General features: G+C 36.2%; 1 protein-coding gene across 14 annotated transcripts in view; it reads left to right on the top strand.

Annotated features, from left to right (window-relative positions):
* The window catches only part of BTG4 (BTG anti-proliferation factor 4), a 58,698-nt gene that overhangs the window by 19,952 nt on the left and 18,586 nt on the right, over nucleotides 1–20,160 (top strand). For 6 of the 14 annotated variants that reach the window (XM_054525045.2, XM_054525046.2, XM_054525047.2 and 3 more), the window contains one exon: nucleotides 1,278–1,429. In XM_054525045.2, coding sequence (XP_054381020.1) covers nucleotides 1,278–1,429 — 152 coding nt within the window. Of the gene's footprint in view, nucleotides 1–1,277; nucleotides 1,539–2,776; nucleotides 2,872–7,395; nucleotides 7,682–20,160 lie in introns of those variants that run through there. The other 8 variants (XM_054525038.2, XM_054525037.2, XM_054525035.2 and 5 more) reach the window with 5 other exon arrangements.

Below are 20,160 nucleotides of genomic sequence, written 5' to 3'. Positions count from 1 at the left end.
AACACTATATATATATATTTGTTGGTATGTTCTCTTAATCACCTATGTATTAAGTGTTAAAGCAATTAAAATTTTAATATCATTTGCCTCCCTTGTAACTTATTATTGGCAGATATTCTAGGCTGTTTCCACATGGTTGTAATAGTTTTTAAAAAGCTGGTAACTCATATAGTGATGCCTGAATTTTAGGTTGTTTCTTGAGATTTGATTCTCAAGCACAGAACTACTGGGTCACTGAGTATGAACATTTTACTGTTTTTTAATATGCAGCTGAAACACCATATAGAAAGTTTTATATATTTGTAGTCTCACCAGCTGTATGTAAAAGTGCCCACTTTGCCATTTTTTTCTAGAATTGGCTGTTCTCATTTAAAAACAGATAATTTGATTAACATGATATGCATATGTAATACAGTATTAGTGAAATTAAACATTAAAAATTTCCATGTGCCCAAATGTTTTAGCACCTGCTGTCCTACAAATTTTCTCTCATTCACCCATTCATTATTTGAAGTTCTAATGTATTATTGTAGGTTCTTTATATGCCAGAACGATTTTAACCCCTTGTCATATTTCTGGCAAATGTTTTATCCCTAGTTTTTTAAACTATATGTGTCATTGATAGTTTCTCGGAAACAGTAACTTTAAGTAAAACGATGTATGACCAAGCCTTTTTTTCCTCAGTGTTATAACCAAACTATGTTATTCAAAGACCTGCTATATGTCATTTAGCTTAAAATTAGTTTCCAAGAACCTATCAAAGTTGTTGAGTGAGGATTTACGGTATTTGCCCTGAATTCTATTTTTATTTTTAGAAAGGTCTTCTTCCATTTGGGGATCAGACCTGTCATCAGCTATATTCTTTTACAGCAATGTCTTTTCAAAGTGTGCTCTGTAAAACATCTGTATCCATCATCTTAGGTGTTTAAAATGAAGATGTCTAGGCTGTGGCCCCAGAGATCATGAACATGCAGTTTTGGATTGGGCTGGCAGTGGTGAGGTAGGGATGGAAGAAGGACAATTCAAGAATAAACATTAACTTGAATAAGTGTATTAAAAGGTTTTCAGTTGAATTAATTAACTTTTTAAAAAGGTACAGTATAAAGTGACTTATGTTCTCGCCAAGTGCTAGAAATTTTTTCAAAGATGGTTATGCACTTTCAATTCTATTCATTTGTGCTCCCTATGATTTTGAAGTGCCTGACTTTTGAATTATGGGTTCATATTTAGTCCTTACAGCTAGCTTATTAGAGATCTTTTTACTTTTTTTTTTCCAGGTTGAAAACTTGAAACAGCCCTTTCAATCTTGGTTACAAATCCCCCGCAAAAAGAATGTGATGGACGGCCGTGTTGGCCTCCTGGGAAACACTTACCATGGCTCACAGAAACACCCTAAATGTTACAGGCCTGCTGTGCACCGGGTGGACAGGTACCACTGGGTCAACACACACCGATGACGCAGCGACTGGGCATGTGGTGGGCGAGAGCTCAGAGGAGCGCCTTTATTCTCTCTAAAATAAAAATGAATTTAAGGTTGAGAGGCCCATGAAACAAAAAATGACCATATTAGGGACTAGAGTATACAATGGTAAATCCTGTCATACAGATCATGACTGTTCTTAGCTGTACTTTTAATTCTTATTTAATTTTACATGAAGTTTTATGTAACATTAGTGAATGTACTCAGTAAGGTAACAGAATGAAGATATTGACCTGTAATAAGACTCAATGAATTATGAAAAGTAATGGTTTAAATAAACATACAGTGTTTTTAATAGTTCTTAGTTCAGTTTGTTGCAAGAAACAAACTTTTAAAAGTTTATTTTTTGTAAAGAAGGGGTCTCCCTATGTTGCCCAGGCTTGTCGCAGACTCCTGAGCTCAAGCAATCCTCCTGTCTCGGCCTCCCAAAGTGTTGGGATTCAGGCGTGAGCCACCGTGCCTGGCCACCATTCATTCTTTCTCCCCTCACCCTCTACCACTTGCTATAGGGAAAGTTGATGACTCTGCAGTCCATGTCTCTACATATTTGATAACAGTTAGAATTGTTTTGGCTGCTACTTTTCGATGTTTATGGTATGAGGAAATGCCCATTAGGCTGCTGCTGGTGAATTTTATCTTTGCTAGATTTTATAGATTTTAAAATTAAGGAGGGAGATTCTACAATCCAGCTTCACTTTATTAGCCAAAAATAGTTTGACTCTTCTAAATTCTGTGTCTCTAGTTGTTAGAAAATTCCCAAAACCTTGTTGACTGGACCCATTCCTACTCATGCTGTTTGTTCTCAGCCGGGTCCTTGCTGTTGTTTGGCAGTTCCTGTTAATCTCCACTTAAGCCGTATTGTAGCTGTCTTCTCAATCTCTTTTTACTCCACCCTCCTGTGCTCTCAGCAGGGGACTTGTTCTTTTTGTTTTCTCCTACTTCAAAACTTTATCCCTCCCTTCTCCTCTCTCATCTCCATTTTAAGGCTTTGCTCTTCTCCAGCCACTTGTATCTTCTCCCTACATCTTGGTTTTCTTGCTGAGTTTCTGCTGTTAGGTGGTTCTGGATCCAGGAAGCTGGTAGCATTGGAGCAGTCACAGCTTGGTTCTCTTGTGAGTAGACTTGTGCTTTGGGCCAGTGGCTCTGAGTGGATACAAAAAGTTGTGACCTTGAGTCCCAACTTGGGTATGACACGCCAGCAGTCATGCTAGTGCTGACGAAGGGGGAGGGGAGCTTGATTCTAGCCTCATTACTTTGGTTGCAGCTCTTAGTAATCATTTTTTCCTTTTTTTCTAGAAATGATGGTTCATTAGGGCACATAGCAGCATTATTTTGTGGGACAAACTCACCTACCCTTAATGGCATATGAGGTCAAGTTTCTCTGCTGAAAAGTGAGTTTGTCCTCTCTTGAAGAGCTTTCTACTATAGTGTGGGAGTTGTTGTGAACCTCCCTAGATTTCTCTCATGGCAACCACAACACTAGTTTACTGGCCCCTCAGCAAACCATCTTCTGGAGGTGGCTGTGATGTTTGCCAGCCTCCATACGTGTGTGGGTGAATTCTGGTCTCCAGAAAATGGGGCAGAAACAAGACTACCAGCAATGGGTGTAAGGATTAGGCTTTAGGATGCTGGCATGTATGTGAATGTACTTTAGTTTAATCCTTAACCATCAAGTTGGAATTTCTGGTAACATTTCATTTTCTCTGCCTCCCTACCTTCTACCCTTGTGCAGGCAATTGTCATTAGTTACCTGATTATTGCAACAGTCTACTAACAACAGTAACTGTTTCTGGTCTTGTTCCCTATCCTAAGGTAATCTTTACTCTCCAGTTTAAAATGTTTCAATCAGGAAAATATCAAATTCTAGAATATGGCTTCTGGTCTTAATGACTTGAGTTCCTGAATATCTTTTCAGCCTAACCTTGACTCTTTTGGACTCTGTTTTGTTTGTTTGTTTGTTTGTTTCCTTTGAGACAGAGTCTCACTTTGTTGCCCAGGCTGGAGTGCAGTGGCGATATGTTGGCTCACTGCAACCTCCGCCTCCCGGGTTCAAGCGATTCTCGTGCCTCAGCCTACAAAGTAGCTGGGACTACAGGCATGCGCTACCATGCCCGGGTAATTTTTGTATTTTTAGTACAGACGGCATTTCACCATGTTGGCCAGGCTGGTCTGAAACTCCTGGCCTCAAGTAATCTGTCCACCTTGGCCTCCCAAAGTGCTGGGATTACTGGGGACTCTGGTATTTAAGACTTCTTGATTGGGATACTTCTCACCTTGCCTCATTGTTCTCCCTTCCCTCTTGATCTTTGGGTATCACTTGAGATGCTACCTCTTCCAGGAAGACTTCCTGATCCCCAAGTCTAGTTTACAGTCATATGTTAGGGGTTCCTTACAGCATTCTGTCTGCCCCTAGAAAAGCACTTATCTATTATAATTGTTTCATAGTTATCAGTATCCTCCCAATAGACTGAGTTTTCAGAGTACAGATACCTCATATTCCCATTTAATGTTGGCATATAGCAGTGTTCAGATTTATAGACTGAATGGCTTTATTGGTGATTAAATGCTTGCCTAATATATAATCTGATACACAGCATTAAATAATGCTTGTTGGTTGATCATTCTCTCAGCAGAGTAAGAAGTATTGTGTTCTAGGCTGGGCATGGAGAACTAATTGCTGTAAAAATCTGAAGCTGTTTGGTTTTTACATGTACAATTTAGTGGACTAAAAAAAGAAAAATCAACCATATATAATAGTTGCTAGATAAAAAAATGCAACATAATATTAGGATATGACAGAAAAATGAGTGATTTTTCAAGAACCTTTACACAGAGGGTTTTATTAATAAAGTGTCCCTGTAGTTTGCAAGGTTGGTTTAAAAACATTTCTTCCAGCCAACAGAGGTGACACTGTACCCCTGAACCCCATGCTGCTGATGGACACTGCTAGTCAATCACAGTGTTCTGATTTGGGTTCAGAGATTGCCTCATAATTCTTGTAGCACAGTACTTGAGATGACCATTATAATTAATTGTTCCAAATCGGTACTCAGGAAGAAACCAATTCCACGATGTGCTAGGGTTTGGCTCAGAGGCAGCCATCCATGAGCATATGATCCCTGGGTAATCCTTTAGAGCCTCTCAGGAGGCTCTGAGCAAATGTATAGGGGAAAGAATATAATCAACTATATATTTCTACTGTGATTAAAAGTGGTCAATATACTTGAAAAGCCCTTAAATGTATTAACGTCATATCTATTAGTCTATTTGTATAATAACCAAATTAGATCTTCCTAATCTACATTTTGAAAATTTTCTATGATGAATATGTACCACTTATTTTTCTTTTCTTTTCTTTCTTTTTTTTTTTTTTTCTTTTTTTGAGATCAGGTCTCAGTCTGTCACCTAGGTTGGAGAGCAGTGGTGCAATCATAGCTCACTGCAGCCTTGACTCCCTGGGTTGAGTGATCCTCTTGCCTCAGCCTCCTGAGTAGCTGGGACTACAGGCGCCTGGCTAATTTTTGATTTTTAGTAGAGAACGAGGTCTCACTATGTTGCCCAGGCTGGCCTTGAACTCCTGAGCTCAAGGGATCCTCCCGCTTCGGCTTCCCAAAGTGCAGGGATTACAGGCATGAGCCACCGTGCCTGGCCTTCTCTTTTTAAAAAAATTTTTATCTTGAGGTAATTATAAATTCACATGCAGTTGTAAGAAATAACATAGATCCCATGCATTCTTTTACCTAGTTTTCCCCCTTGGTAACATTTTGCAAAACTTTAGTACAGTATCACAACCAGATATTGACATTGCTACAGTCAAGATACAGAACACTTCCATCACCACAAGAATTTCCTCTTGTTTCCCTTTTATAGTTGCACACACTTCCTCCCACTCCAATCCCTTTCTTAACACCTTGGCAACCACTAATCTTCCGCCTGTTCTTTTAATTTTGTCATCTCAAGAGTGTTATAAATTAATCATACTGTAGGTAACCTTTTGGAATTGGCTCTTTTCACTAAGCATAGTTCTTTGGAGATTCATCCAGGTTGCTGCATGTATTGGTAGTTTATTCCTTATTGTTGCTCAGTAGTATTCCGTGGTATGGATACATCACAGTTTAGCTATTTACCTGTCAAAGAACAACCAGATTGTTTCTGGATATTAGGAATAAAGCTGCTACAAACATTTGTGTAGACAATGTGTGAACATAGGCATTTATTCCAGAGAAATAAAAACATGAGTGCAATTAATGGGCCATATAGTAGTTGCATGCTTAGTTTTTAAAGAAACTGCCATTTTATGTTCCCATCAGCAATGTATGAGTGATTCAGCTTTTCCACACACTTATCAGTCTTTGGTATTGTCATAATTTTTTATTTCAGCCATTCTGATGGGTGTGTAGGATATCTTAGTATGGTTTTAATTTACATAACCCTCATGGCTAGTGATGTTGAACATCTTGTGCTCATTTGGCATCTGAATATCCTGTTTGATGAAATATCTGTGTAAGTCTTCTGGCCATTTTCTAATTGAGTGCGTTGTTTATTTTTCCACTGAGTTTTGAGAGTATTTGATATATTCTAGACACTGGTCCTTTGTCAGATGTGTGGCTTGAAACTATTTTCTTCCAGTTTGTACCTTGTATTTTAAAAAGTTCTTTATTTTTAATTATTATGGGTACCTAATAGTTATATATGTGGAGTACGTGTGATGTTTTGATACAGGCATATGTTGTGTTATAAATCATGGTAACTGGGGTATTCATCACCTCAAGCGTTGATCATTTCTTTGTGTTAGGAACATCCCAATTTCACTTTCAGTTATTTATTTATTTTTTTTATTTTTGAGATGGAGTGTTGCTCTCTTTGCCCAGGCTGGAGTGCAGTGGCACAATCTCGGCTCACTGCAACCTCTACCTTCCAGTATCAAGCGATTCTCCTGCCTCAGCCTCCCGAGTAGAATGTGCCCGCCACCACGCCCAGCTAATTTTTTTTTTTTTGGTATTTTTAGTAGAGATGGGATTTCACCATGTTGGCCAGGCTAGTCTCAAACTCCTGGCCTCATGTGATCCACCCACTTTGACCTCCCAAAGTGCTAGGATTACAGGCATGAGCCACTGCACCCGGCCACTTTCAGTTATTTAAAAATGTACAGTAACTTATCGACTATGGTCATCCTATTGTATTACTAAGTACTAGATCTTAATTATTCTAACTGTATTTTTGTACCCACTAACAATCCCTACTCACCTAACCCCTCCCTGCTACCCTTCCTGGCTTCTGGTAACCAACCATTCTACTCTATTTCCATGGGTTCAATTTTTTTTTCACTCCCATGTGTGAATGAGAACATATAATATTTGTCTTTCTGTGCCTGGCTTATTTCACTTAATGTCCTCTAGTTCCATCCATGTTGTTGCAAATGACAGGATTTTATTATTTTTTATGAAGGATTTTATTCTTCATAAATGATAGAATTTTATTCTTTTTTATGAAGGATTTTATTCTTTTTCATGATTGAATAATATTCCATTGTGTATATGTACCACATTTTCTTTATCCATTTATCTGTTGATGGATACTTAGGTTGATTCCATATGTTAGCTCTTGTCAATAGGGTTGCAATAAACATGGGAGTGCAGATATCTCTTCGATATACTATTTTCCTGTCTTTTGGATATGTATCTAGCAGTGGGATTGCTGGATCATATGGTAGTTCTATTTGTAGTTTTTGAGAAACCTCCATACTGTTCTCCATAGCGGCTGTAGGAGTTTGCATTCCCACCAACAGTGTATGAGGGTTCCCCTTTCTACACATCCTCACCAGCAACTGTTATTACTTGTCTTTTTGATGCAAGCCATTTTGATGGGGTGAGATGATGTCTCATTGTAGTTTTGATTTGTGTTTCTCTGATTAGTGATGCTGAATGTTCACCGCAACCTCTGCCTTCTGGGTTCAAGTGATTCTCCTGCCTCAGCCTCCCGAGTAGATGGAATTACAGGTATGCACCACCGTGCCTGGCTAATTTTGTATTTTTAATAGAGATGGGGTTTTTCCATGTTGGTCAAGCTGATCTTGAACTCCCAACCTCAGGTGATCTGCCCACCTCAGCCTCCCAAAGTGCTGGGATTACAGGCTTGAGCCACCGTGCCCGGCATTGTTTGTTTTCTTTTAAGAAATCTCTATTCAGTACCTTCTGAGCCAAATAAAAACAAAGAGAACAAAAGAAATGCCTGTTTGGATTTTTTGTCCAAAAAAATTGAATTTTTTTCCCTATTGAGTTGTTTGAGCTTCTTATCTATTCTAGTAGTTAATACCTGTCAGATGGGTAGTTTGTAAATATGTTTTCCTATTCTGTGAGTTGTCCCTTCACTTTGTTGATTATTTCCTTTGCTGTGCAAAGCTTTTTAGTGAGATGTGATCTCATTTGTCCATTTTTGTTTCGGTTGCCTGTGATTTTGCGATCTTCCCAAGAAACCTTTGCCCAGACCAATGTTCTAGAACATGTTCCCAATGTTTTCTTCTAGTAGTTTCATAGTTTCAGATCTTATATTTAAGTTCTTAATCGATCTTTACTTGATTTCTACATATGGCAAGAGATAGGGGTCTAGTTTCATTCTTTTGTGTATGGATATCCAGTTTTCTCCACACTATTTATTGATGAGACTGTCCCTAGTGTATGTTCTTTGCACCTTTGTTGAAAATGGGTTGACTATAAATGCATGGACTTATTTCTGGGTTTTCTATTCTGTTCCATTGGTCAATGTGTGTGTTCTTAAGCCAGTACCATGCTGTTTTGGTTACTATAGCTCTGTAGTATAATTTGAAGTCAGGTTACATAATTCCTTCAGTTTTGCTCTTTTTTGCTTAGGATGGCATTGGCTATTCTGGGTCATTTGTGATTCCATATACATTTTAGAATTTTTTTTTCTATTTCTGTGAAGAATGTCTTTGGTATTTTGATAGGGATTGCATTGAATCTGTAGACTGCTTTGGGTACCATGGACATTTTAACACTATTGATTCTTCCAGTCCGTGAACATGGAATGTCTCTATTTTTTGTGTGCTCTTCAATTTCTTTCATTAATATTTTATAGTTTTCATTGTGGATATCATTCATTTTTTTGGTTAAGTTTATTCCTAGGTATTTTATTTGTAGCTGTTGTAAATGGGAGTAGCTTCTTGGTTTCTTTTTCAGATTGTTTACTGTTAGCATATAGAAATGATACTGATTTTTGTATGTTGATTTTTATATCCTGCAACTTTACTGAATTTATTTTTCAGTTTCAATAGATTTTTGGTGTGGAGTCTTTAGGCTTTTCTAAATGTAAGATTATATTGTCTGCAAAGAAGGATAATTTGACTTTTTTCTTTCGAATTTGGATACCCTTTATTTCTTTCTCTCATCTAGTTGTTCTGGCTAGGGCTTCCAGTACCATGTTGAATAAAAGTGGTGAAAGTGGGCATCCTTGTCTTGTTCCAGATCTTAGAGAAAAGGCTTTCAGTTTTCCCATTCAGTATGATCCTAGCTGTGGGTTTGTCATATGTGGCTTTTATGATTTTGAGGTATGTTCCTTCTATACCCAATTTGTTGAGTATTTTAAAAATGAAGGGAGGATGAATTTTGAGTGCATTTTCAGCATCGATCAAAATTATCACATGACCATTTGACCCAGGAATCTCATTACTGGGTATATACCCAAAAGAGTATAAATCATTCTATTATAAAGATACATGCACGTGTGTGTTTATTGCAGCACTATTCACAATAGCAAAGACATGGAGCCAACCTAAATGCCCGTCAATGATAGTCTGGATAAAGAAAATGTGGTACATATACACCATGGAATACTACACAGCCATAAAAAGGGAAGATCATGTTTTTTCCAGGGACATGGATAGAGCTGGAAGCCATTATCTTTAGCAAACTAACACAGAAACAGAAAGTCAAGCACTGCATGTTCTCACTCGTAAGTCGGAGCTGAACAATGAGAACACATGGACACAGGGAGGGGAACAACACATACTGGGGCATGTCAGGGAGGAGGCGGGGGGAGGGAGAGCATCAGGATAAAATGCTAATGCATGGGGGGCTTAATACCTAGGTAATGGGTTGATAGGTGCAGCAAACCACCATGGCACATGTTTACCTATGTAACAAACCTGCACGTCCTGTACATGTATCACCAAACTTGAAATAAAATTAAATATTTAAAAAAATCAATTAAAAACATGTGGTTTTTGTCTTTGATTCTCTTAATGTGATGTATCACATTATTTTTTGCATATGTTTAACTATCCTTGCATCCCTGGGATGACTCCCACATAATCATGATCATGATGAATACTTTTTTAATGTGCTATTGAATTCAGTTTGCTGGTATTTCACTGAGGATTTTTGCATCTATATTCATCAGAGATACTGGCCTGTAGTTTTCTTTTTTCTGTTGTATCTTTGTCTGGGTTTGATATCAGAGTAATACTGACCTCATAGTATGGGTTTGGAGGTATTACTTTCTGCTCAATTTTTTAGCCCAATTTTTTAGAATAGTATGAATAGTATGTATGTATTTATTTATTTGGAGACAGGGTCTTACTCTACCGCCTAGGCTGGAGTGCAGTGGTGTGATCTTGGTGTGATCTGCAACCTCTGCCTCCCAGGCTCAAGCAATCCTCCTGCCTCAGCTTCCTGGGTGCTGTGACTACAGGTGCACACCACCAAGTCTGATTAATCTTTGAGTTTTTGTAGAGATGGGGTTTCACCATGTTGCCCAGGCTGGTTCTTGAACTCCTGGGCTCGAGTGATCTACCCACCTTGGCCTTCCAAAGTGCTGGGATTACAGGCATCATAGTTCTTTAAATGTTTGGTAGAATTCAGCAGTGAAGCCTTTAGGTCCTGGGCTTTTCTTTGATAGAAGCAGTAGTAAAAGGTTTTCTATCTCATTACTTGTTATTGGTCTATTCAGGTTTTGGATCTCTTCAGGTTTCAATCTTCACAGGTTGTATGTCTAAGAATTTATCCATTTCTTCTAGGTTTTCCAATTTATTGATGCATAGTTGTTCTGTGGTAGCAGTTGTAATGCCTCCCTTTTCATCTCTGGTTTTATTTATTTGGTTCTTCTCTCTTTTTCCTTTTTAGCTATCTCCTACAGGAAAGATCTTTTTTCTTAATCTGGCTAAAGGTTTGTCAATTTTGTTTATCTTTTCAAAAAACCAACTTTTCATTTTGTTCTTTTGTATTTTTTTTTAAAGTCTCAATTTCATTCACTTCTGCTCTGATCTTTCATTTCTTCTACTAGTTTTTGAGTTTGGTTTGCTCTTGCTTTTCTAGTTCTTCAAGGATGCATTGTTAGATTGTTTATTTGAAGTTTTTCTTATTTTTTAATGGCGGCATTTATTAATATAAACTAGCACTCCTAATACCCCTTAGCTGTATTCCATTGGTTTTGGAATGTTGTATTTCATTTGTTTCAACACATTTTTATATTTTCTTAATTTCTTCATTGACCTCATGGTCGGTTAGGAGCATATTTTAAAATTTCCATATGTTTGTATAGTTTCCAAAGTTCCTTTTGTTATTGATTTCTAGTTTTATTCCATTGTGGTTGGAAAAAGTAGTTGATATGATTTCATTTTTTAAAAAATTTTTGAGACTTGTTTTGTGGCCTAACATATGGTCTGTCCTTGAGAATGTTCCATATGCTGAGGAGAAGAATGGGTATTCTGCGGCAGTTGGATAAAATGTTCTGTAAATGTCTGTTAGGTCCTTTTGGTGTGCAGTACAGATTAAGTCCAGTGTTTCTTTGATTTTCTATAGGGGTCATCTGTCCAATACTGAAAGTGGCGTGTTGAAATTCCCAGATATTATTGTATTGAGGTCCATCTCTCTTTGGCTCCAGTAATATTTTCTTTATAAATCTGGGTGCTCCAGTGTTGGATATATATATATTTATAATTGTTATATGCTTTTGTTGAATTGACCCCCTTATCATTGTATAATGACCTCCTTTGTCTCTTTTACAGTTTTTGTCTTGAAATCTATTTTATCTGATAACTGTAGCTCCTCCTGCTTTTTTGGTTTCCATTTGCATAGAATATCTTTTTCAGTCTATGTGTGCCTTTATAGGTGATATGAGTTTCTTGCAGGCAGCATGTAGTTGGGTGTTTGAAAAACTCCATTCAGCCTCTGTATGTCTTTTGATTGGAGAGTTCAGTCCATTTAAATTTCAGTGTTGTTATTGATAGGTAAGAACTTACTACTGCCATTTTATTTGTTTTCTGGTTGTTTTGTTGGTCCTCTTTCCTTCCTGTCTTTCTTTGTGTAAAAGTGATTCCCTCTGACAGTGTGTCTTAATTTCCTTTTTTCGTGTGTGTGTATCTCTTACAGGTTTTTGCTTTGCGATTACCATGAAGCTTGCAAATAGCATTTATTACCCAATTTAAAAATGGTGACAACTGTGATTACAAAGAAAAGCAAAGCAAAGATAAAATTAAAACACTACACTTGAGCTCCATCTCCTTCCTACCCCCTGCTTTGACTTTTTGTTCTTTTTATTTATCTTTTTATACTGTGTATCTATTAAAATGTAGCTGTAATTATTTTTGATAGATTTGTCTTTTAGTCTTCCTATGAAAGATAGGAGTGGTTTATATGACACTGTTAGTGCAACTATACTGTTAGAGCAACTACAGTGTTAGTGTATTTATTTTTCTGTGTGCTTTTACAAGTAATTTTTATATCTTCAGATTACTTCTTTTTCATTAACATCCCTTTTTTCAGATTGAATAGCTTTCTTTAGATTTCTTGTAAGGTGGGTCTGGTGTTGGTGAAATCCCTCAGCTTTTGTTTTTCTATGAAAGTATTTCTCCTTCATGTTTGAAGGATAATTCTGTTAGATATGATATTCTAGGTTAGACTTTCTTTTTTCTTTGGCACTTTGATGTCATTCCACTCTCTTGGCCTGTGAGATTTCCATGGAGACGTCTGCTGCCATATATACCAGAGATCCTTTATATGTTATTTGCTTATTTTCTCTTACTACTTTTAGGATTCTTTATCCTTGTTCTTTAAGGGTTTGATTATTGTATACCTTGAGATAGTCTTATTTAGGTTGAATCTTTTTGGTGTCCTATGACCTTCTTGTACTTGGATATTCATGTCTCCAGGCTTGGAAATTTCTGTCATTTCTTTGAATGAACTTTCTACCCTGATATTTCTCTTTCTCTCTTTCTCTGTACTCTTTAAGGGTAACTCTTAGATTTGCTGTTTTGAGGCTATTTTCTAGATCTTGTAGATGTGCTTCTTTTTTATTCTTTTCTCTTCTCTGACTGTCTGTTTTTGTGTAGCCTGACTCAAACTCACTAATTCTTTCTTTAGCTTGGTCAATTTGCTGTTGATTCTGATGCATTTTTCAGTTCGTCAGTTGAATTTTTTAGCTCCAGAATTTTTGCTTGATTTAAAACAAATTGTTTCAATCTTTTTGTTGAATTTTCTGAAAGAATTCTCAATTCCTTCTCTGTTATCTTTTTATCTATGTTGCTGAGCTTCCTCAAGATGGTGATTCTGATTCCCTGTTTGAAAGATGATATCTTCATCACTGTGGGATTGGTCACTGGTGTCTAATTTAATCTATTTAGTGAAGTCATGTTTTCTTGGATGTTGTTGATGCTTGTGGCCATTCATCAATGTTTGGGCATTGAAGAATTAAGTATTCCAATCTTTGTAATCTGGATTTATTTGTACCCACCCTTCTTGAGAAGGCTTTCCACATATTAAAAGGGGATTGAGTGTTGTGATCTAAGCTTGTGGTCACTGCAGGTGTATCAGCACTGGGGTGTACCCTAAGCACAGGAATGCTGCAACTTCTGCTGACTCCTCGAGGAACTGCCTTGGTGGGCTGGGTTATTTTGGTTCTTGCGAAGGTGCTTTCTTGCAAGGGTAGTTGTTCAATTTGGTGTTCCTGTGGGGGGATGCTTGCTAGAGGGTTCTATTAGGCCATCTTGCTCAGACTTCTAGCTTGTGTTTTTATCCTCTTAATGACGTCTTACACAGATCAAAATCTTTTAATTTTGATGAAGTCGAATTTGTTTTTCTCTTATAGATCATGATTTGGTGTCAAGTCTTAGAGCTTTTTGCCTAGCTCTAGATCCTGAAGTTTTTTTTTTTTCTAAAGTTTTATGTTTTACATTTAGTTCGCCATCTATTTTGAGTTAATTTTTTGTATGAGATACCAGACTTAGATTAAAGTGCTTTTTTCCCCTCTATGAATATCCACTTACTCCAGCACCATTTGTTAAAATGAAAAGACTATCTTTCCTCCATCGAATTGTTCTTGCATCTTTGTGAAAATTCAGTTGAGTATATCTCTGTGGGTGTATTTCTGCGTTCTGTGTTCTTGGCCTGTGTGTTTATTCTTCTGCCAACACCACACAGTTTTGATTACTGTAGCTGTGTAAGTCTTGAAACTGGATAGATTCTTCCCATTTTATTCTTTCTAAAAATTACTTTATCTGTTCCAGTTTCTTTCCCTTTCCATGTACATTTTGGAATGATCTTGTCTATATCTATGAAAAATCTTGCTGAAATTTTGAAAGGTATTGTATTCACCCTATATATCAATCTGGAGAGAAAGGATGTCTCTACTATGTTGAGTATTTCAATTTATGAACACAATATGTTTCTCCATTTATTTAGATCAATTTCTTTGTGTGTGTGTGTGTGTGTGTATTATACAACTCTTGTACATGATTTTTAGATTTATATCTAAGAATTTCATTTTTTGATCAATTATAAATGATGTTATATTTTTAGTTTCAGTATCTGTATGTTCATTGGTAATATATAGAAATACAGGTGATTTTTGTATGTTTTCCTTTTGTCCTTTCTAGATGTTGCTGAACTTTTATTCCAGGAATTTTTTTTATCTCTGTGTAGATTGCTTGGGATTTTCTGTATTGACAATCATGTCATCTGCATAGGGGTAGTTTTATTTATTTCTTTTCCAATATGGATGCATTTTATTTCTTTTTTTGTGCTTTTCATGGGTATAACTTTTGGCTCTATGTTGAATAGGAGGGCTAAGAACAGACATCCTTGACTTGTTTCTTTTTTTGGGAGAAAGCAATCCTTTACCATTAAGTAGATACTCATCAATTTTGTAGATACTACCTTTTAAAAAAAATCAAATTGAGGAAGTTCCCTTCTAGTCCCATTTTTTGAGGGTTTTAATCATAAATGGATGTTGGATTTTGTAAAATGCTTTTTCTGCATCCGTTTATATAATCATATAACTTTTCTTCTTTAGCCTATTGACATGTGGATTACTATGATTTTTTTAAAAAAATATTGAACCAGCTTTGCATCCATGGAATAAACCCAACTTGATCATGGCATATAATTCATTTTATATATTGCTGAAATTTATTTGCTAATATTTTAAGGGTTTTTACATTTATATTCATGAAATATATTGGTCTACAGTTCTAATTTTTTGTATTATCTTTGGTTTTGGTATCAGAGTAATACTATAAATATATAGTACAATATGTAATTTATTATATACATACTATAAACACTTCATAAAGTAAATCAGAACGTAATGCTCTTCTGTTTTCTGGAAGAAATTGCATAGAGTTGATGTTAATCCTATTTTTAAATGTTTGGTAGAATTATATTATGAAGCTATCTGGGCCTGGAGACTTCTTCCTTGGAAATCAAAAAATTATAAATTCAATTTCCTTAACAGTTTTACGATTATTTAAATAATATATGTCTTATTGGGTGAGTTGTAATACGTTGTGTTTCTTAACAAATTAGCCTATTTTATCTCTGAAATTTATGCATGTAGAGTTGTTAGTGTTTCCTTATTATCCTTTTGGTGTCTGCAGGTCTGCAGTGGTATCCCTACACTCATTCTTGATATTGGTAATTTGTGTCTTCACTTTCTTTTTAATTGTCAGAGGGTTTAATTTAATTCTAGAGAGTTGTCAATTTTATTGACCTTTCCAAAGAAATAGCTTTTTGCTTTACTGTGTTTTTTTCTATTGTTTTGTGTTTAGTTTCATTTATTTTTGCTATTACTTCCTTTCTTCTGCTTGCTTTGGGTTTATTTTACACTTTTTCTAGATTTTTGGGGTGGAAGCTAAGATTATTGAATTGACACTTTCCCTCTTTTGTAATGTGTATACTTAGTATTATAAATTTGCCTCTCAGCACTGCTTTAGCTGTGTCTTGTAAATTTTGATATGTTGTATTTTCTTTGATATTCAGTTCAATGTATCTTTTATTTCCCTAAGACTTCTTTAACCATTGGATTATTTAGAAGTATGTTGTTTAGTTTCTAAGTGTTTGGAGATTTACCTGTTTTTGTTATTTATTTCTAATTTGGTTCTGTTCTGGTTGGAGAATACACTCTGCATGTTTTCAATTTAAAAAAATTTGTTGAGGTTTGTTTATGCCCCAGGTTATGGTTTTTGATGCATATCCTGTGGGCACTTGAAAAGAATGTACATCCTCTTGTTGTTGGGGGGAGTGTCCCATAAATGTTAATTAGATAATGTTGATTGATGGTGTTGAGTTCTTTTATATCCTTGCTGATTTTCTGTCTAGTTCTATAAATTGCTAAGAGGAAGTATTGAAGTCTCCAACTATAATTGTGATTTGTCTGTTTCTCTTTGTTTCACATGTGTTGCAGTTCTGTTGTGTATATAAGCATTTAGGACTGCTCTGTATTCTTGGTAGATTGACCCTTTCATCATTATGTAATGTTCCTGTTTCTGGTAATCTACTTTGCTGTGATGTCGGCTTTATCTGATATTAATATAGCCATTCTTGCTTTCTTTTGATTAATGTTTGCATAGTATCTATTTTTGATCCTTTTACTTTCAATATGCTTATTTTATTATATTTGAGGTGAGTTTCTTGTAGATGGCATATTGTTGAGTCTTATTTTTAGTTCACTCTACCAATTTCTGTCTCTTAACTGGTGTTTTTAGACTATTTGCATTTATTGCAATTATAAATATGTTAGGCCTTGAGTTTACCACTCAGTTTTTGTTTTCTGTTCTTTTTCATTTCTCTATTTTCTTTTCCTTACCTTCTTGTGGGTTACTTGAACACTTTTTAGAATTTCATTTTGGCATATCTTTAGTGTTTTTGAGCATATTTCTTTGCATAGCTTTTTAAATGGTTGCTGTAGGTATTGCATTATATGTATGTAACTTGCCACAGTCTACCAGTGTTATTTTATAAGTTCAAGTAAAATATAAAAACCTTACTTCCATTTGTCTGTTATCTTTCCCCATTTATAATATACTTGAATTAAATATTTCCTCTACATATATTTAGAGCTATAATAGACAGTGTTATAGTTTTCACTTCAACTGTTAAACATAATTTAGAAACTCAAGAGAAGGAAAGTCTGTCATATTTATCCATAATTTCACTTCCTGTGTTCTTCCTTCCTGATGTTACAAGTTCTTTCTTTTGTTTCCCTTCTATTTAGAGAACTTCATTTAGCCATTCTTTTAGGTTCGGTATGCTTGATATATTCTTAGCTCTTTCTTAAAAATAGAGAACAGGGTCTCACTCTGTTGTCCAGGCTCCTCTTGTACTCCTAGGCTCAAATGATCCTCCCACCTTGGCCTCCTGAAGTGTTGGGATTACAGGCATGAATCACTGCACCCAGCTTATTCTTAGCTTTGATTCTTCTGAGAATGTATTGTTTCTGCTTCTCATTCTTAAAGAATATTTCCCCTTGTATAGAATTTTGCGTTGACAGCTCTTTTCATTCAGCATTAGAAAAATATTGTGTCACTTCTTCCTGGCTTCCTGGTTTCTGATGAGAAGGTTGCTGTCATTCCAGTTGTTTTTACTCTAGTGGTAGGGTGTCATTTTTTTCTGGCTGTCAAGATTTTTTCTTTGCTTTTTGTTTTCAGAAATTTAATTACGATGTGGTGGTGTGGATTTCTTTGGGTTTTCTTGTTTGGGATTCATTCAGCTTTTTAAATCTGTGGGGTTATGTCTCTTTCCAAATTTGGAAAGTTTTCAGCCATTCTCTCTTTGAGTATTTTTTTTCAGCCTACCCCTTTCTTTTCTCTTTCTGAGTCTTTGATTACTTGAATGCTCCATCTTTTGCTATAGTACCATATGCCCCTGGTGCTCTATGCGTTCATTTCCTCAGTCTTTTTTTCTCTTTCATTCAGATTAAATAATTTTGATTGTTCTATCTAAAAACATTGATGATTTTTCCTCTACCCCTTCCATTTTACTGTTGAGCCTATCCATGAAGCTTTATATTTTAGTTTTTACATTTTTCATTTCTAAAACGTTCATTTAGTTCTGTCTTCTATTTTTTTGCTGTGACTTTACCATTCGTTGCTGAGACTTATTTCATTTGTTTCAAGCATGTTCATAATCGCTTGTTGAAGCACTTTTCTGATGCTCCTTTAAAATCTTTGTCATAATTCTAACATCTTTGTCATCTTGGTGTTGTAATCTGTTGATTACGTTTTCTCCTCACTCTTTGTTTATCTTTCTGGTTTTTAGTATGATGAATGATTTTTGCCAAATCTGGATACTTTTGATATCATGAGACTTGGGACTTTATTTAAAGTTTGTTTCAGCTGGTTTCCTTTGACCTTATTCCAGTGGGGGAGAGAAGGGAGTGCTGCTTTGCTACTTCCTAGTGAAAGTAAAAGTCCAGGTTTCCCTCTTGGCCTCCATTAATACCCAAGAAAGGGTCTCTCATTACTGCTGGGCAGGTATAGGAGTTCTGGCTCCTTATGTGGCTTCCACTAACACTGAGGCCAGGGTGGCCTCATTATCACTGGACAATGGCATAAGCCCTAACTCTCTACTTGTCCTCCTCTGATTCTACTACAGCAGGGAGGTGGTGGTGGTGGTAGCAGCTGCAGGGAGGGGAGAGGTTATTACTGCCAGGTGTGGGGATGTCCAGACTTTCTATGTGGTTTCTACTGATACCATGAGGTGGAAGAGGGTTTGGAACTACCCATGGGGATGAAAATTCCCAGCTCTCTGCTCGGTCTTCTCTGATACCAGCCTAGCAGGAGGTTGGGATGACTTGATCCATCCTGGCAAAGATGGAGCTCTAGACTCCCCATTCAACTTATGCTGGTGTGGGTGGGGCCAGTTTTTTCTTGTTGTTTTGCTAGTATATAGGATTTACTGTTAAAGTTTTCTTTTTTGCTGCGCTGTTCCTTTCCTGGTCCTTTGGCTAAAGAGCAGCTTTTGTGGTCTCTTTCGATCGGTTACCATTGGTATTTATGGGTTGCTGGCTTCTTTATTTCCAAGTCTGGAATATACGATGGGGAAGGAAAATCTGTAGAACTCACCTCCATATCCTCCCTTGGAATCTGAGGTTCCCTAGCCAGTCTGCCTTCTTCTCTACACCTTTCAGAGTCTTCTCTTCTTTCTTTTATGTGTATTGCCCAGGGATTTTAGTTGTTCTTAGTGGGAGGAGTAGAGAAAAAACGCCTATTCCATCTTCCTCAAAAATAGAATTCTATGTATCACTTTTGAAATAATAAATCTTAGGACAATTGAATATATATTTGGAAAAGGGTCTTTTTTGATAACAGTTGGTAAATATGGCTTCTACATTTATTGAGGTTTTCTTAACTGTTTTCTAGTCAGTGGGCTGTGTGTGTGTGTACACAGGCTTGTTCCTTAAAGATAACTAGAATGTCAGTTTTAAAAAAGAACTTGCTATTGATTTGATTCAGCAATAAAAACGCATAATGCAGCAGTAAGGAGAACATGATCCCTGTCTTGTAATCTGTGGCATTTCCATTAAAAAGCATGTGCTTACTAAAAGCCTGCAGCTGTTAGTGTATTAATGGAAATAAGGTGGAGAGCCCAAGAAGTCAGCCAGGAAATTAATAGGATCATGTCCTGGTAGATGCCTTGATCAGCCAAGAATGAGGAATATAGAAAAAAGGTCTTTAAGTTCTATACTACTTTTTCTTTGCCACCTCTCCCAGAGGCCCTGGACTCTTGGCTTAACTATCCTAAATAGTTTTGTGTGTCTGGCTTAATTAATCTTCACTCTGCTTTCTGGGAAATACATTTCATAATTTATGTGGGTAGCTAAATAAAGTTCTTGCAGACACATACCCAATATTAATCAAATCAAACTAAGACTTGCCTTCTTCTCAAAATACTAGAGTCTTTAATCTTATAAAGTTATGCATTGGTTTGAGGGTGTGCTCTATTTAAGAATTCCCTGTTAATAGAATAAATGGGAGGACAGCTCCCTCATAGCCACTCTTATGGGCAATGACTATTTTACCATTTTATTAGTATCTGTGCCATGAAAGCACGATTTCAATCAAAATGGTAACGAATGAGGTATTTTAAGGCTGTCTAGTTTGGTACTTACCTGATGACTCATCTAACTATGTGAGCTGAATTAAGATGACTAAGTAGCCAATTCTAACAACAAAATAACTCAAAATAGAGGAGTTAGATGTAGTGACTTGATTCTGAGCAGATGTTCCTGATGGCTTGATTTAAAAATCCTTGTTTAACTTAATTGTAAATCTTCTTTTCGTGTTATTTCAGTGTTTTTATTTTATTTTCTTGAAAGTAATCTACCATTAGTATTTTAATCAGTTGGATTGACAGCTAAATCCTCAGCCATGTATGGACATCTCTTAATTATGA

This window comes from Pongo abelii, chromosome 9, assembly GCF_028885655.2.
Source record: "Pongo abelii isolate AG06213 chromosome 9, NHGRI_mPonAbe1-v2.0_pri, whole genome shotgun sequence".
NCBI lineage: Eukaryota > Metazoa > Chordata > Mammalia > Primates > Hominidae > Pongo > Pongo abelii.
Note: the sequence above shows the minus strand (reverse complement) of the source record. Positions and strands in the feature narration are given on the sequence as shown.